At 41.6% G+C, this 17,135-nt stretch overlaps 1 protein-coding gene across 2 annotated transcripts; it reads left to right on the forward strand.

Moving 5' to 3' along the window:
• The first annotated feature begins 141 nt into the window (after window positions 1–141).
• Window positions 142–14,985, forward strand: ppm1aa (protein phosphatase, Mg2+/Mn2+ dependent, 1Aa). Of its 2 annotated transcripts, none has more exons than XM_047049458.1 (6): window positions 142–550; window positions 1,659–2,520; window positions 2,877–2,994; window positions 3,138–3,249; window positions 4,075–4,132; window positions 13,934–14,985. In XM_047049458.1, exons 2-6 carry the CDS (start codon window positions 1,684–1,686, stop codon window positions 13,967–13,969), a joined length of 1,161 nt encoding a protein of 386 aa, XP_046905414.1. In that variant the 5' UTR covers window positions 142–550; window positions 1,659–1,683; the 3' UTR covers window positions 13,970–14,985. The 2 variants fall into 2 exon arrangements, with proteins under 2 accessions (XP_046905414.1, XP_046905421.1); XM_047049465.1 differs by lacking the exon at window positions 13,934–14,985 and adding an exon at window positions 5,322–10,555.
• The last annotated feature ends 2,150 nt before the right edge of the window (window positions 14,986–17,135 follow it).

Below are 17,135 nucleotides of genomic sequence, written 5' to 3' on the forward strand. Positions count from 1 at the left end.
TTGTATACATTACAAATATTTACACCTGTAAAACTGAAGCAATTACACATTGTATGTTGTGTGCGTATCCTTGCCATCTGCATCAAATCTGCCCATCGCCAAAGCCCTCGTAGAGATGATGTCATGCTTTTAAGTACGCAACCTGCAACATCCGGGTTCTACTCGAATTCTGTTTGGCTCTCACCAGCTAGCTAGGTGGACGCTGTTAGGCTGTCAAGCTGAAGCTGTCCAGTGAAGGCTGGGGCTAAACGTCTCGGCTTGACAATATTTGGCCATAACAGCTCCGGCCACAGGTTTCAGGGAACAGCCTTTCAAAAACACTTAACGTCGCTAGCTTAGATCAAGTAATGCATCCCTGGTTTATCCACAACAGGGAGTTCCGCACTTTCACTGATTGTATGCACTGAGAGTCTGAAAGCTAAAGCTAGCTAGCTAACGTCAAGAGCAGCAAACTCCATCCAGTTCGTCGGTGCCTCTTCGACCAGTCTCTGTCGCGTTCACGGCTTCTTTGCTGTTAACTACAACTACAAAACCAACCTTTCCGATTTAGGTAAGTTACAGTGGGTGTGGGAAGATATTTAACATGGGTCGCTAGCTCTAGCTAGTTAGACATTACTGACCGATCGTGTTGAAAGCAATACCTAGCTAGCTGGTTAGCTACAATGCTCGTGTAAGCGATGGATAGGCCGTGGGCACTTACTGAGTGATCAGGGCCCGTAAATGCTGAAATTTAGGTTCAAGACCTACTATAAGGCCCACAACGACGCAGTGTTTGTTTATTTTGGTTGTGCTTGTCACGGACAGCTAGTTATCTGGCTAGCTAGGTAAAATTGTTGAAAAAAAACTTAAATGTAACCATAACCTAATACTAAAGATAGCATAGTTTAGTTAAAGTTAAATCGTAATTCATCGTTACGTTAGCTAGCGCTAGCATAGTATCGTTAGCGATAGCTTTGAATTTTAACTGACCAGTTCGTGTCCCTGACTGCTAGCTAACAACCTAGACTAACGCAGCAATGCTAGTGTTAAGGCGCCCCAGGTGAGGTTGTAATACAGGCTAAACCTGCTAGCCAAAATGGCTGCAATGATCAGCAAGCACAACAAGTTAACGCTACAGTAACTTGCTAGCTCGACATTTTTATCCTTCCAAGTTGAATTGTAACCAAATTTGTAAATCAAATTAACACAGCTAGTTTGCTATTGGTAACTATTAGTAATTCGTCAATTTCTAAGAGTGACATTGCCCTATTACAGTGCTTATGTTATGACAGCCTTTAGTGTACAAATGTCCAGATAAGCTGGTGTTTAGCTAACATATAGATTTGAATGTAATGTTTCTTTTTAGGTCGATAATACTTACACGATTGTTTATCGCTGTTTAAAAAAGCAAGAAAAAAAAGCATATTTATCGGGTTTATCTGTGAATGTTTTAGTGATCCATATATGTAGCTAGCTACTGAATCCAACCCGCCTATTTTTAGACTAGTGCGAGGTGCTTGAACTCGGCTTCAAGGTGCTAATCTTTTTGCCATAAAAGGGTGGTGAATGTTTCATCTGCCTTCCCTTCATCCCTTTTTCATCACTGAAGTTAATTATATTTCTGTACAGTTTATTTACCTAAAATACACTACTCAATCTGTTGTTTGTTTTTATTTCAGTTTTTAAGGTGAGAAAGGGTTCGGAATGGGGGCGTTTTTGGACAAGCCAAAGATGGAGAAACACAATGCCCACGGCGAGGGCAACAACCTGAGCTATGGCCTGAGTAGTATGCAAGGTTGGAGGGTGGAAATGGAAGATGCACACACAGCTGTCATTGGCCTGTCTCGTGGGTTGGACCCCTGGTCCTTCTTTGCTGTCTACGATGGGCATGCCGGCTCTCAGGTGGCTAAGTACTGCTGTGAGCACCTGCTTGAGCACATCACCAGCAATCCAGACTTCCTGAGCGCACTGGAGCCGGAGCCTAACGTGGAAAGTGTGAAGAACGGCATCCGTACAGGCTTCCTCCAGATCGACGAACACATGCGCACCATCTCTGAGAAGAAGCACGGAGTGGACAGGAGCGGGTCCACAGCGGTCGGGGTGATGTTATCCCCCGGTCACATCTACTTCATCAACTGTGGAGACTCGCGGGGCCTCCTCAGTCGCGGTGGCACGGTCCACTTCTTCACACAGGACCACAAGCCCAGCAATCCCCTGGAGAAGGAGAGGATCCAGAACGCCGGAGGTTCCGTCATGATCCAGCGAGTCAACGGCTCCCTGGCGGTCTCAAGGGCCCTGGGAGACTTCGACTACAAGTGTGTGCACGGCAAAGGTCCCACGGAGCAGCTGGTGTCCCCGGAACCGGAGGTGTACGCCATCGAGAGGTCCGAGGCGGAAGACGAGTTCATCGTCTTGGCTTGCGATGGGATCTGGGATGTCATGGCCAACGAGGAACTGTGTGACTTTGTCAGGTCCAGGCTGGAGGTGACGGAAGATCTCGAAAGAGTCTGCAATGAAATAGTTGACACGTGCTTGTACAAGGTGAGCCTTGCACATTTTTGTAAAACCACGTTATGTACTAACCCAGGGGTGTCCAATCCTGGTCCTCGAGGGCCACTGTCCTGCATGTTTTTGATGTTTCCCTGCTCCAGCACACCTGTTTCAAATGAATGGGTCGTTATCAAGCTCTGTGGAAGCCAGGTAATGACCATTCATTCGAATCAGGTGTGCTGGAGCAGGGAAACATCTAAAACATGCAGGACAGTGGCCCTCGAGGACCAGGATTGGACACCCCTGTACTAACCCTTATGTTAACTGCATGAGTGTGTAGCTGTGGGATGCTGTGACACGAGTGTATAATGTAGTTGTTTTCTGTTCTCTTCTCTTTCTTTGAGCAGGGAAGTCGGGACAATATGAGTGTTGTGCTGATCTGCTTCCCAGGGGCCCCAAAGGTATCTCCAGATGCTGTGAAAAGGGAGGCGGAGCTGGATAAATACCTGGAGAACAGAGTAGAAGGTGGAGCTACTAAATGGGCTTAGATAGTCCCAGAAAACAAGAAAACTTTGTGATGAACTTAGATGGTCAGGCTCACAAGACCAAAATTCAAATCAATTGTATGTGGCTGCCGTTCTCATTTGGTTCTTTTTTTTTACCGACAGAGATCATAAAGAAGCAGGGAGATGAAGGTGTTCCTGATTTGGTTCACGTGATGCGGACATTAGCATCAGAAAGCATCCCTAATCTTCCTCCAGGGGGAGAGCTTGCCAGCAAGTGAGTTTTCTTCTTGTTGCGTTAATAATCGGCAGGTGTTATTGTGATAATTTGAAGTCATATATTTAATTTGGCATAGAGTAGAGGTTGATGGTAATGACCTCATCACTCAAACTGAATATATACATTTGTTTGTAGGGATGTATGGACATTTTGGCTGCCAAAAATATTTTTGCCCGTAAGAGGTCTAAAATAGGCAGCAAATTTGCCATCCGAAAGTGCTCAAATTTCGCTCTTGTTTGGCTCAGCCATCATTACGGAACCAAAGTAAAATTAGTTTCAGGTTGGATCTGACAGCTATACTCCCTTAATTTTCCTTATGTCTGCTCTCAGCAGTTAGGATATATTGATATCAGGTGGTTTTACATACTAATTTAAAACAAGGGCGATCATGTCACTGGGGAAGAAATAGGCCTACTTAACAAAACCTTTTCAAAGTTTCTGATAAGGACATTACATTTGCAGTCTGCAGTGCTGGTACAGCAAAAATGTCAAAAAGGTGTCGATTATAAAGTGAAATATGAATAAAAAAGGGGGGGTAAAAGGCATTTTTTGGGGGGGCCAAGTGCATCCTGAACTATCAGTTTTGGTTTTGTCCCCGATTTAAATTCGATACATCACTATTCCTTAAGGGTTCCTCAGGGTTGTAAAAGCCTAAATCTGTGGTTGGGTAAATAGTGCCATGCAGCTTTGTCAGCTAACAAACCTTTGAGAATTACTATACAGGTGTCTGTTTGTCTGTTGCACTATTATTGACTTTCCAGTTGTGCCAGTATTTGCTTTTAGTTCAACATCTTAATGAAACTGTTGCTTCTTTAAACCTAGACGAAGCGTTATTGAAGCAGTGTACAACAAACTCAACCCCTACCGAAGTGATGACACAGTAAGTATCGCTTTGATGCTCTTTTTAAGCTTATGTTTGTGTGTTTTGTGTCGCTACCTGTGTGCGTGTGCATCTCACAAAACGTTTGCACGTGTCTATGTTTCCTAACACTCATTCATCACTTTATTATCCACATTCGTAGTTTCAATATGCCGTGTCTTGTTTCTACATTCACTTGACTCATGTCATATCATATGTCTGAACAAACGGTAGAAATGTCGTATGAGTTGTTAATCAATCAACTCAAGACTCAGCAAAGTCTCATCATCGTACCAAACAGCCAAATCATTTATAACAATTTCATGAACACATTTTTCATTCATGGCACATATTCTCACTAAATCTTGATTGATTTCAAACCCTTTATTCTTGGTTTCCTGTTTTTATTTTAATATTTACCTGGGCAATAGTGACAGTATTAAGTTGCATTTAACAAAGCAAATATGGCATTTGTGCACATTTAGTCTTCGGAATGGACAGAATTGGGATTCAAGTACCAACCTATATTTAACAAATGACCAGCCACAACTGAGTTTGCTGAAGGATGGGGTAGTCTAAATACCTTTACTACATGCTACTGTGTAAAGATTAAATTTCAATTGTAATGATCACTGAACAGTTGGAAACAAGGGTATTACAAGATTGAGTGTACACCTTTACACATTAGCATACTAAGTCTGCCAGGGAAACCAGACTGATTTGCCAAGCTCACAATCAATTTTCACTTTATCGTGCAGTCGGGTGATATCTCTGTGATAGTATCCACATGGGCTGGAGGCTTGACCAATATTAGAATCACACGACCTCACACTCACAACAGCTAGTGGCAGAAATCCATTACCATCTACACCAACCTCACACTGTTGGATATTGAAACACGCTGAATGGCCAGAATAATTATCTGGCCAATCAACGTATTGCGATTCCTATATTGAAGCCCAAGACTTGTCATTGGAACAGGGGATATGAGCTTGTGAGATCAGGATGTTTTGCCAGACAAAAAAAGGTGGGATCTCAATTTCACTTCCTGGAAAGGCCTTTTCACTATTCCATAAGCCCGTATAATTATTCAACTGTTTACGTGTGTATGGTGAGCAAAGTTCTGCATTTCTGGAGTTGACATTGAGAGCCCATTGGGTTTAGAGCTGGAGTCTGAAGGGTTTTTTCCTTCCTTTCCTCTTCTGTCAAGGACTCGGCATCCACAGACGACATGTGGTAACACAGCACCGTACCACTAACACAGCACAGTTTACAAACCAACACCCCTCTCAAGACCCACAGCAGCTGACCTCAGCAGTCTGTCAAGCAGCACTCTGGGCGTTCCATTTTTAAGAAGGGAATATGATGGGAGGAGAACAAGGAAGAGAAGCACACACACTCACACAAACCCCTACACACATCTGGATAGTGCAGCACCAGTCTGTTATGGAGTTCAAGATCCCCCTCCATTTTGTCTCACCTTTGTTTTCATCCAACTGCTTTAACCTAATCCACAACTAGCAAATCCAGCAGGTTTTCTTTTCTTAAAAAAAAAAAAAAAAAGGCTAAAACAATAATATTTTCTTGTTTGCTGTAATTAATTTGATTCACATTTCCTTGTGTGTTTGTATATTTGTGTTTTTGTGAAGTGCAATTGTCCTGTACAAACAGCCTGTATTTAATGCAGCTTGAATTTAAGTTAAAACATGAAAGAAATGAAAAAGAGAACCTTTATGCACTATCTGCCTTTTCCTGTTCTTCTGGAGTTCCAACAAATGTCTATTCAGTGAATATTACTGTTTGTCCTCCAGGCTATTTGTCTTTCCGATCCTGCTATTTTTTTGTGTGTCTTTGCTCCTTGAAGAAACGGGTAAATTGTATAGGTTCACAGCACAGTAAGCTCTCTAAATCAAACCATTTAAATCCTAATTCATTGTCATTTTTATCCGCATCCGTCATTTTTTGTTGATCCTTTATTTTTGTTGTCTTTATATGGATTTCTGTGCACGTTGCAGTAACTATTGTAAAGGGTATCTTTGTCTCATGGAAACTTGGAGTGAAAGTATCCCTTTCACCTCCTGTAAGTAGATTGCAACATAGTAGTTATCAGAAACACTGCATGAAGAAAAAATTCACCAGACACCTGTTAAGACTTGCTGTGTTTGTCTGCATGCACGCGTTAGTATGTGCTTGCAAACGTGTGTGGGTGCGTGCGTGTGTGTGCGCGTGCGTGTGTGCGTGCACAAGTGTAGGTAGCTAACCCTGCAGTTTGGTAAGTCAGTGTGCAGCTTGGTAGCTTACGTTTGCTATGGTGGTGCAGATGATTAACCCCCAGGGGCTAAGGGGCACACCCCCTCAATATTTCTCTCTCTTGCCCTCCATTCTGTCTTTCCATATGGAGACAATACGGCTTCTCACTGGCCTTCCAAAATCTTTGGATAACACAACTACTCTGCAGTGGAATGATGGAGTTGGCGTAATGCGGTCTCATATGCCATGCCCACCTTGTAATGTCACTGAAGACTCAATCTGCGCACGGTGCGTAGCAGTTGATGCTAGCTAGTCACAGTCATGACTACTCTCACTTGTGTCATGATAATTATATTGAATTTAGGCAAATGTCAATTGTCACAAATGCCCATGATGGGTGCCATATGACAGCATATTTCAGCTTTATGACCTCCCATGCCAACCCCTTTCATGAGATTTAGTGTATTTTGTATTTTACAGATTTGGTACACAGTACAAGTGATATATTGTACATGCATGCTCAGCTAATCTGATTTTGCATTGTGCGGTCCTGACACTGATCGTTAAAACCGTGGCTACCAGTCTGATCGCGCTAAGAAACTTGGATTTACTTTGAACTTCTAACTGGTTCCTCCTTTTTTTTCTCCTGGTTCCTCTAGTTGTCAAACCGAGAACAAATCCACTAAATGCAGTTGAGCTGTCCTGGTTGTATAGCACCTTTGATTCCCATAGTGTTGTCGGTGCAGAGACAGCCTCACTGCTGTAGGATCCAGAGCACAATACGATTTGCTGCTATAGTGGTTGATTGTTGGGTTGATTTGCGTTCCCTTTCCCCCCCTTCTTTTAAATAATGAATTGTCTCTTGACTAAATCTGTATTTAACACTTGGCTATAGAGAGAAATGGTTTTATTTTAGTTTTGTTTTTGGATTGTCAAGAATGCTTTGTAGCAAATTGATGTATGTATATATTTTTGACCTACATTTTCAAGGAATAAATAATGTTGCTTGAGTTAGAAATGCAGTGGGCTAGATAACTTTTGTTAATTTTTATTTTTTCCACAACAACAAAAAATCTTTCAGTTAGCTTGACCACCGTAGAGACGGTATACACAGGTGTCCCTCTGATTGTCATTAACTATTTTCAAAGTTTGTCTTATTTATGTAACACACAGGGTAATATACTGAATATAACCAACTGACAATCTAATAATTTAACATCGGCAACAAGCTAATTCTATGTTGTCTCCTGAATCTGGATCCCTAATGGTTATTAGCATTTACGTCCCTCAGAAATGTTAGATCCATTTCAATACTCTAATTAGTGCCCAGTTGCCATGGCTATTCTCTATGGTAAGGTTTAAAGTGACGATCAATCATAATGTTTATGCTAAATTTAAATATTTTTTAACAAAATATGAAGAACATATAAAATTGACTTTTGGAGGTATGAGGGTGTGTTTCAGACTGAGTTGATGTTTTGTGAATTTGTCATTTCGACAATTGATGTAGCCCAGAACATCTTAAATTACTACACTGTCATAGTGCTTGGTGCCACTAGTGAATGCAATGTGGGGAAAGAGATTAACGTGTGTTCAATAGATAGTTACAGGTGTCCTTGTTGATATCAAATTGAGAGATGAGATAGTTAAGCTGGTAGCAAAGCCACTCAGGCTGTTTAATTTCCATGCTCCACCCCCCCCCCCCCCCCCCCCCCCACCCTACGCCACATACTTGTGTGAGGAGACTACAATTTCAAAACATGGAGGCACCAAAGCTCAATATACGCAAGGCCTTTATCAGTTGCAGTGGCTTGGATATTCCCTTGATGCTTTGTCAACCTCGTAAGCTAAAGTATTTTTGTGACAAGAGTACTATGGTGTGTTAATATTGTCATCAAGTACCTACTTAAGTAGTTAACAAGTTCATGAAGTTAACAAGGGAAATCTTTCTCACGACTTTCAATCTTTCAGACTACTTTGACTGTCATTTTTCCTTTTTGATATCTAAAAACTGGAAATGAACCTATTTTTTATAATTATTATCATTTTTCTGTAGGTAAGAGAAATTCTATTCCAACTGCCTAGCTGTAGTTTTTTGCCACAGTGCTTTTGTTCGGTAACAAAAAGGTCAAAATTGTCAATCAACTGCTTGCATGTACTGTAAACTTGCGTAAAGATAGTGTTTGTGACATTTAGATGAACATGCCATGCAGTTCATGTGCAGGTTCTCTTCTGCATGTAAAGGGCCATATTCTGATTGTACATTCACACACTGTGCTTCACCTTTCCAATAACTTTCTGCTTCGCATAGGTTATTTTACACTGTGGGAATTGGCCCAACTTGTTGTTTAATATGTACTTATGCATTTCATACAAATTTGAAATGGCTAGAAAACATATTGTTACCTATCTTAAGTTGGTTAAGGGGTTGATTGACTAACTTGATGTTAGTTGGTGAAATGGGAACAGTCATGGTTATTTGCAGTGGCAGTGGTTATGATTTCATTGTAATATTGTACCTTTCTGACTTGAGGCCCCGTTGAGTATCCTACAAAGATAGTCTGCTCAAAGCAAGCAGATGTTGTGTCTTTAACAATGTCCATAAAACTACAATACCTCATAAAGTTGATAGGAAACATCTCTTTGGCGTACCTAGTTGTTGTTCTAGACCTTTTAGAAGCGGTAGATAGTACCCTCCCCGCCCCCATCTTGGTAGTTTTGACTAAACTGACAGCGGTTGTCAGTTGGTTTGTTGTGTTCTGTCTGTTCTGTCCGTCGGAATCTCTTCTCATGTCAACCGTTTTCTCTCCAAGCTGGATAGAAGTCATGTTTATGTACAGTAGTTGGCTGAAGTGTGCAAATATGAAATATTGATATCTATTAAGTGACCACTGCAATTGTTAGGTTATTTTAGAAAATAGGACAATTATTGTCCTCCCCTCATACTAAAACAATGCCCCAATAATCTTGCTTGTGTTGTTTCCCCCTCTCCCCCCCCCCCCCCCCCCCATGTTCTTTTCTTGGTAGGATGTATTCCATTATTTCAAAGATCTAGAATTGTATCAAAGTTCAGGGTTCTAGATATGTGAGGTGCGTGACAGATATTAGGTGTACTTAAATGACAATAGTCATTTGCACTGATCGTCTATATAATCAGCTTTTCACAAAATATTATGTTATTTTTGGAAAAGATATCAAGCTATCGACAGGGTCTGCTCTGACCGGGACCAGTTCTCTGTGTTGACATGCAGAGTTAAAACTGGTTGAAGTAAAATAGATTTGAACGTTTGGGCCCTCTTATCCTCTATGTAATGATGTACCTCAGTTGTGACGTCACAGCATTACGGGCAGTGACGGGTTGTGTGAAAGGGGAGACTGAAACACACCATGTTGCTGACCTTTTCAGCTCATTAATAAGCTCACCGATTTGCCTTACCCAGTCTAACGCTACCCCCCTAAAGTACTTGTTAAATGGAACACTTTTAAGGGGTGAAAGGTGATATTATGTTCTTCTAGCAAGGAATAGATCAAAAAGTGTTTCCAGGTTACGGTACTTACCTGTATCTACATTGTGACATGTAACATTGGTTGTCATATGGTACTTCTCAACCATTTCTGGTTTGTACTCTTTATTTCTATCTCTCTCCCCCCCTCCCCCCCCCCCCCCCCCCCCATGTTACCTCGTTGAATCTTGAAAGCTTATTTCATTTCTCACTCCTGCAGATGATGTCATTCTTTTAACAAATGCAAGTGTTTAATTGGTAACCCTGTAGACATTCAAAATGTGCGTACATACGTTAATGTCTGCTATATTTATGAATACATTCAAGAATAGCTTTAGACTGCTGTAGATAAGTATTGTAGTGTTGATTCAACTGCTTCTCCGAGGCGTCTGTGATTGACAAAGTTCAATAATTGTATATTTTGTATTATGTTCTAGCTCCAAAGGACGACAGAAAAAGAAAATGTTAAAAAAGCTTTGTTCCCTGAACTAAATTGTACAATTTGTGTTGAGTTGATTGAACAAATTGCATTCCTTGCTTGTGAATTGATGCATTTCTCTCCTTCCTCCCTGAATTTCCTACCCTCCCTTTCCTTCATTCTTTCTTTCATTTTTTTTTTAGCTTTTAAAGTTTGAAATAACATTTCTAGTTTGCAGAATGTATCACTAAATAAATGGGTTGTTACCTTGTAGCCTTAAGTTTTTATTGGAGCTCTTGGCAAACCTTCAGCACATTGTGAGGAATAATGTTCTTCATAACAAGAGTAAACTGCTATGCGATGAGTTAGGATCTGTACAAAACAAAAATCTACAATATGCACTTATTCGTGGGTGTATTTAGGCTACTGGATTTATTTTAGTATACCTAAGAAATTCTTCAACATACTTTGTATTACCCTGACCCCTTCATCTCACTGATTATATAAAGTACAGCAGCCATGTGTAACTATTTTGTGTCACTAAGGCATGGAGAGAGAGAGAGGGGGGGGGGTTGTGCAGTCTAATATGCTTATGTTGTAATATGGATAAGGAATGTTTACAACTACAGTGCTCAGCTAAATCATACACATTACACATACTGAGTGGGAGTGAGTGATGGTGCTATCCAACTCAACTTTGGCTGTTCCAATGCGTGACCCTTCTTACCTGCTTGGGTCTTTGTGTGTTTTCCCATCTGTTTGTGATAACAGGGAAGGGGCTTGTCTTTGAGGAGGGTCCAGGCCAGTCCACAGCAAGTGAGATTAGGAACTGTGGGAGGGCTTAGTCTAAATGTCAGCATAATGTCATGAGCTGTGTTAAAAGGTCAAACGTTCAAACAGTGCTCAGTAGCAAACAGTTGATAGATCAAGTATAATTTGGATTGTTGTTATTCCAGTGATAAGTGGTTTTGCTGGCAGGCAGAAATCTTAAATTTGTGATCATTTTATAACAATTTAGTGTTGTTGTTTTGTTTTTTTTACTTCAAAATTTGCTTATCTGTGGTTGGCCCAATAGTGAGAATACTTGTTACTATTTGTAGGTTTTATTCTTCAGCCATTAGGTGTTAATATTGGTGGTATTATTTCATAAATTTTTCCTGTCAGCAGCTTTGTGTCCTCCATGTGACTTCATGTCGTACCAGAGATGTGACCAGTGTCCCAGTTCGCTTTCAGACCAGCCAGTGAGCCTTACAGCCAGTCTGCCAGAGGGGGGCAGTGTTAATAACTGAGTCAATTGGAGCTTTGTTGAACCACCCATAAAAACATCTTCTAAAACACGAGTCTGGGAGTAAACTCTGCTCCTTATGGCAACAGGTGAGGCTTTTAGAATGCCTACACGAATCATTAAAGGGGTTGTTGACGGCTGAATTATTAGACGCAACCAGTGATAGTTTATGATGAGCTTACACCAGGCGTCTAATGGGTTGTTCGTCATCTGAGTTACAAAGGTTTATTCTATGGGGGCTTATACAAACCCTTACATCCGCAAAGAAAAAGCTGCAAGCTATTTTGTTTTTTTCCTCCGCAGTATGCACAACCTCACTAAGATGGCTGACTCATTAGATCCACGGACACCTGCGCCCCATAATGAATCACGCTGGCCTGATATTCCTCCACGTCAAAAAAGGGTCCGCAGCGGCCATCATCAAATGGAGCTAGCCTGTCAAACGCCTGGCATTGTTGGGCGCATGTCATGCTCTGTTTCTCATGGCGGAAACCCATTTGAGCTTCACTAATGCAGCCATGCAGACGCAGCAGAAAGGAAGCGGCTCAGTGCATGCTCTGGGTGGTTGGGAGACACTCAGGGTACTGAGCTCAGCGTTGTCCAAATTGCTTATGAACGCAGGAGAACCGTTTTTTTCGACGGGGGTTGCATGTCGAGGTCGGAAGGGTCTGAGCCAATCGGTTTGGTCCTGGGAAGGGGAGATGTCTCGAAAGAAGAAGCGATCTCCCTGGACAGAGGAGGAGAGAATCAGGGTCATGGCTGTCTGACCTGAGCTCGTTAAATTACTAAAGATACACCGTCAGCCGAGGTTAAACCTAACAACACTTTCAATTCAACATATCACATTGAATCAACACATATCACTGTACTACTTTCCTGTGTCTTGTGATGTCTATGATCTGTCATCCATCTCCCCCACCCTCCCCTCCCCCTGTGTTTCTCTCTCACTCTCTGTGTTTCCTCTCGCCGTGAGTGTATGTGTTGCCCGGGGTCACTTTGTCACAGAGAGCACAAGCTTTTCTCACTTGGTCGCAGCGATTCAATGAAGGGAGTGTACAAACAAGCGTATCAGGCAGGGATGACATCCCGCTCCCCTCCCTCCCCCCCCTGCTCGCTCGCCCTTCCCCTCCCCCACACACAGACACACTGTATCTCTCTCACACACATTCATACCCACGCACACACTCCCCTTTGTCACACTCACTCAAACTCCAACACACACTTTACACGCACACGCATAGCCATACACGCACTCTCTCTCTTTCCCCCCTTTGTCACACTCACTCACACTCCAACACACACAACACACACACACACACACAATGTGAGAGTTAGTGTCCCCCCGTGTGAGGTAGGGTTACACAACCCCCTGCCCTGGGAATCCCAGGCCAGCTCATTATCCTGCACCCCTGAGACGAAGCTCACTGTGAATTAGGACACCAAACGAGGCGGCCTTGTTAAGGCCCCGCGGATGCTCTCATTAGCATCAGCACCTTTTCCTCGTTAGGGCCTGTATCAGTATTCACTCTCACCACATTGTGTCCTGTCATTCCTCTGCACTGACTGGAAGATCTAGGATGAATGTCAGCCATGGCCCACGGGTCAGCGCTGTTGTTTTTGTCAAGATATGGGAGTCGTGGATTAATGACAGGGCAAAACTTTGGTGCTGTTGATAACTGCCCACCACCCCTTGCCATATTCCTTTGTAGAGAAATAAAGCCATTGTGTTTTGTGCTTGTTTTGATACTGAAATTGACTGGAATGATTGTGTTGTGGGCCGTGCAGGTCCTCCTATTTGACACCTCTCCAGTGGAGCAGTCAGATTTGTCAAGATGAACGGAATAATAAAGTGGTATCATTAACTTTCTTACTGCCAATGGCCACATGAATATTCATCCCATCTGTTTGTTCTCCTTTATGGATCACTGATGCGTTATGTGTTCTCTGCCAAACGCTTGTTTGTTCTTTGCACTGTCAACACATTTGTTATGGTTTTCACTCTTCTTATATCAACTATTGTTTATCTTATTGTTAAGACTTAATGGCTCATTAGATGTTTTTGTTGTTGTTTGTTTTTTTACTGTACCAGAACCTCTCTTTTACTGACTTAGGAAGCATGGCCTGCCTGCCTACTGTGCTGTTTCTGTGGGCTGTGTTGAGGTGAAAATGTTTGTCTCTGTGTTAATTATATTGTTATTTTCCCCATCTCTGCTTGGCCTTCAGTCCACATAGCAAGTTGTTTGTTTTCTTCCCAGTTCGTGACTTCTGTCCTGCATGCAGCCTGTGGTGTTGATCTTGTCTTCTTCTCTATGCTGTCAGCTGAGATCCATTCTTCACCTCCTTCACCTCCCTCTTCTTCTCCCCAGGCTCCCGACATCCTGTTCTTCCGTGGTTTCAGCTAAATAAAAAACAAATCAACTAAACACACAAGGTCTTCACGTTTTTCCTGTTTAGTTTGTGGCTCTTTCTTGCATATTGTATTCTCTCAGGCGCGCATGTCCTCATTTAGACACCTGCTGTTTGTTTTAAAGTCTTAACAGTGGAACTGGAAGTGTGCTATTTTGTCTTGACCTGATCATTAGTATTGCTGATCAAATGCTGTATCATTAGCTGTCACATCAGCATTTTCGAGGGATTGTCCAGATTCTGAAATAATGCCATATGTGTCAAACCACTTCTACTCCCTTCATGCTTTGTGAAGGGCAGAGATCAAGGCCATGAACTTAAACACTTGAAGCCTTGCCACTGGAAATGTGTGTTTGACTGAAGCAGGATTGAGGTTCAAGTATACTGTGTATTTAGTAGGTCTAATCAGATACGTGCTCACTAACAATGTCACCATGGTGCTTCATATTCGAGTCCAGTAAGAGAATATTGTCGACATATTTGCTTTTCTCTTGATCTCAACAGAATATGAGTACAATGTTCAGGCTGTAGGGTGAGGATACAATGTTGTGGGTGTGAGAGGCCTGTACGAATGGGATCCGGTGGCTGAGCGGTTAGGGAATCGGGCTAGTAATCTGAAGGTTGCTAGTTCCATTCCCGGCGTGCCAAATGATGTTGTGTCCTTGGTCAAGGCACCTCACCCTACTTGCTTCGGGGGAATGTCCCTGTACTAACCCTAACCCTACTGTAAGTCGCTCTAGATAAGAGTGTCTGCTAAATGACTAAATGTAAATGTACTACCAACCAAACAGTGACTCTATGCACGTGTTCCTGACTGTAGTCATTTCGAAAACCACTACCAGCTATAACCGCTTATGTTCCAAATCCCAGTCTGTATTGTAAACCTGTTATACTGTCTTCTGTTTGAAAAGCAGGTGAGACATACTGCTCTACGTTTGACCTTGCACATTAACATCGGATGAGGCTCTAAATGTTCTTCCAATAAATGCAGTCAGCAGCATGATTTACAGTTTGATGGGCTCTTCTCTGATCTTCTTCTTTTTGACAACCAAGCCTTTCAGAATTAATCTAAAGTGGATTCATTAAACTGAAAGCCTTGTTTTTTTCTCCTGAAGTCGTCCTAATTCTTATTTCTTACAACATGGTCGCGACTGTAAGATTCATGCAAGCACCTTCAGGTGCTTTTATGTGGTGTGACCTCCGGAGTTGTTGGTGTCATTTATATTCATGGTGGTTGAGTAGTAGTGGTCTGAGAAAAGGTTATATTTCACCCTTTCAGCAACACCCAAGGGGTCAAGTGTCCTGATTTTGTACATACTATTTCACACACATTACCACAGACAATAATGTTTAATTTGACAAATGTAGCTTTATTTCTATGTATTTGGCCCAGTTTCCCAGACATGGATTAAGCCTAGTCCTAAAGGAAGATCAATTTAATGAAGATCTTCATCGAAAACGGTTTAATAAATTTCTGGGAAACTTGGTCTTTGAGTTGAAGTTGATTCTCCTGTATCGAAAACAGGTACATAGGCCAGTCATTAACCTGTACCTGCACTGAACTGGTAATACTGATCAAATAAATAGGCCTATTTGCTTGTAACTGCAAGGAGACTAAACGCTGAGCACCAGATCTTGATAGTTCAAGACTGCAGTTGGGCAATCTCATACAGCTCCTTATCAATATGATTAATTACATCAATATATCAATGAAGACTATATATTTTTTATACACGTTACCTTTAAGGTTTTAGTTTACAGTGTTATGGTGGGCAGCCAGTGGTAAAAGCCGGTCGGGAAATTAGGAAAATATAGAAGGCCTACCGTAGATCTAAGCCTCAGCAAATACTCTAATTTCACAGCCATATGGTGCCGGTTGCATCTAAAGAGGTCAAAGGACTTAACGCCGTTACGTTATAGTAATATAACGTCAAAACGTAATATAAGACCTAGGTTTTTACAGGTAGTTTATTTTGAACGAAAACGTAATTCATTCCGCCATTCCGTTCAAACGTCAGATGGACAAACATGGCATCAAGTCTTCCGAAATAAATCACACCAAATAAATATTTTGTGTACAAGACGCTTTTCTGAGCTTTAAAAAATACTTTTCATTCCGAACCAGTCACATCCAGTCATTAGCCTTCTGGAAACTAGAGAGCAGGGGACCACTGCTCTTGTGAATGTCCATTCATGGTTTTCAGAGCGTGGCTCGAGTATCCCTACATTGTCCGTCAAGAAACCACAGAAAATAGTGTCCTGGGTGGTCCAACTCATTAATACACTCCGTAGTGCTTGATTTACGGCTCCCAGTTCAACCGCTGCCAATTAAGTAACAAATTGACAAAAAGAGAATTGCTATGAGGGGGAACCCTGGTCTGTTTCCCTCTGTTGCATAGGCTACATTGGTTAACTAAATCAGATTGAATCGAATCCTCAGCGTTCAGGTAGGACATCATAAATATTTTGTTTTTAAAGTAGCCATTATTAAAACATGTACATAAGCCCATGGACAACGGCGTGATATACTGTTGTGTATTGCCTTTTTCCAAAATGTTTCAAAAATTCTCAAAAGGACTCAGGCGAGTCAGAATCTAAAGTCAAACATTGCAGAAACAGCCTATCGGCGTTGAAATTTGTCAAGCATAGACTATTAAATGGACTGTTGTTTTGATTGTTTTCGGTTCAAGTAGCCTATACTGTATTATAATTTTTATTTTTGCTATCGTAATCATATATTCATCTTATATATTAATCATAGATTACAACCGTAAATTAGATTTTCTTTCACCATTGGACAATTGGAGCACTAAATATTCGTTTGCGCGTGCGTAGCGTTAGCCTAGCATGCGGGTGTCCACTTCAAGGAGCATGTCGGTGCTGCCTGGCAAAAGATCGAAAATGTGTAGTATGATGGGGCATCGACAATTACAAACTCCCTCATATTAGTTGAAAACCCTTGTTGACAACGTGCACTGTTTTAATGGTATCATATCGGCCTATGTTATTTGTGATTTATATTTTCGTAGACTAAAATCTAAACAGATTATAAAACTAAAAAGTATTTGTATTGAATTGATGCAAAGTACCCTACTCTTACAGTTACCTTAGTGTAAGTTTTTAATCGCAGCCCAGTTTAAATACAAAATAAGTTTGAAATGT

This window comes from Hypomesus transpacificus, chromosome 3 (assembly GCF_021917145.1).
Source record: "Hypomesus transpacificus isolate Combined female chromosome 3, fHypTra1, whole genome shotgun sequence".
Classification (NCBI taxonomy): Eukaryota; Metazoa; Chordata; class Actinopteri; order Osmeriformes; family Osmeridae; genus Hypomesus; species Hypomesus transpacificus.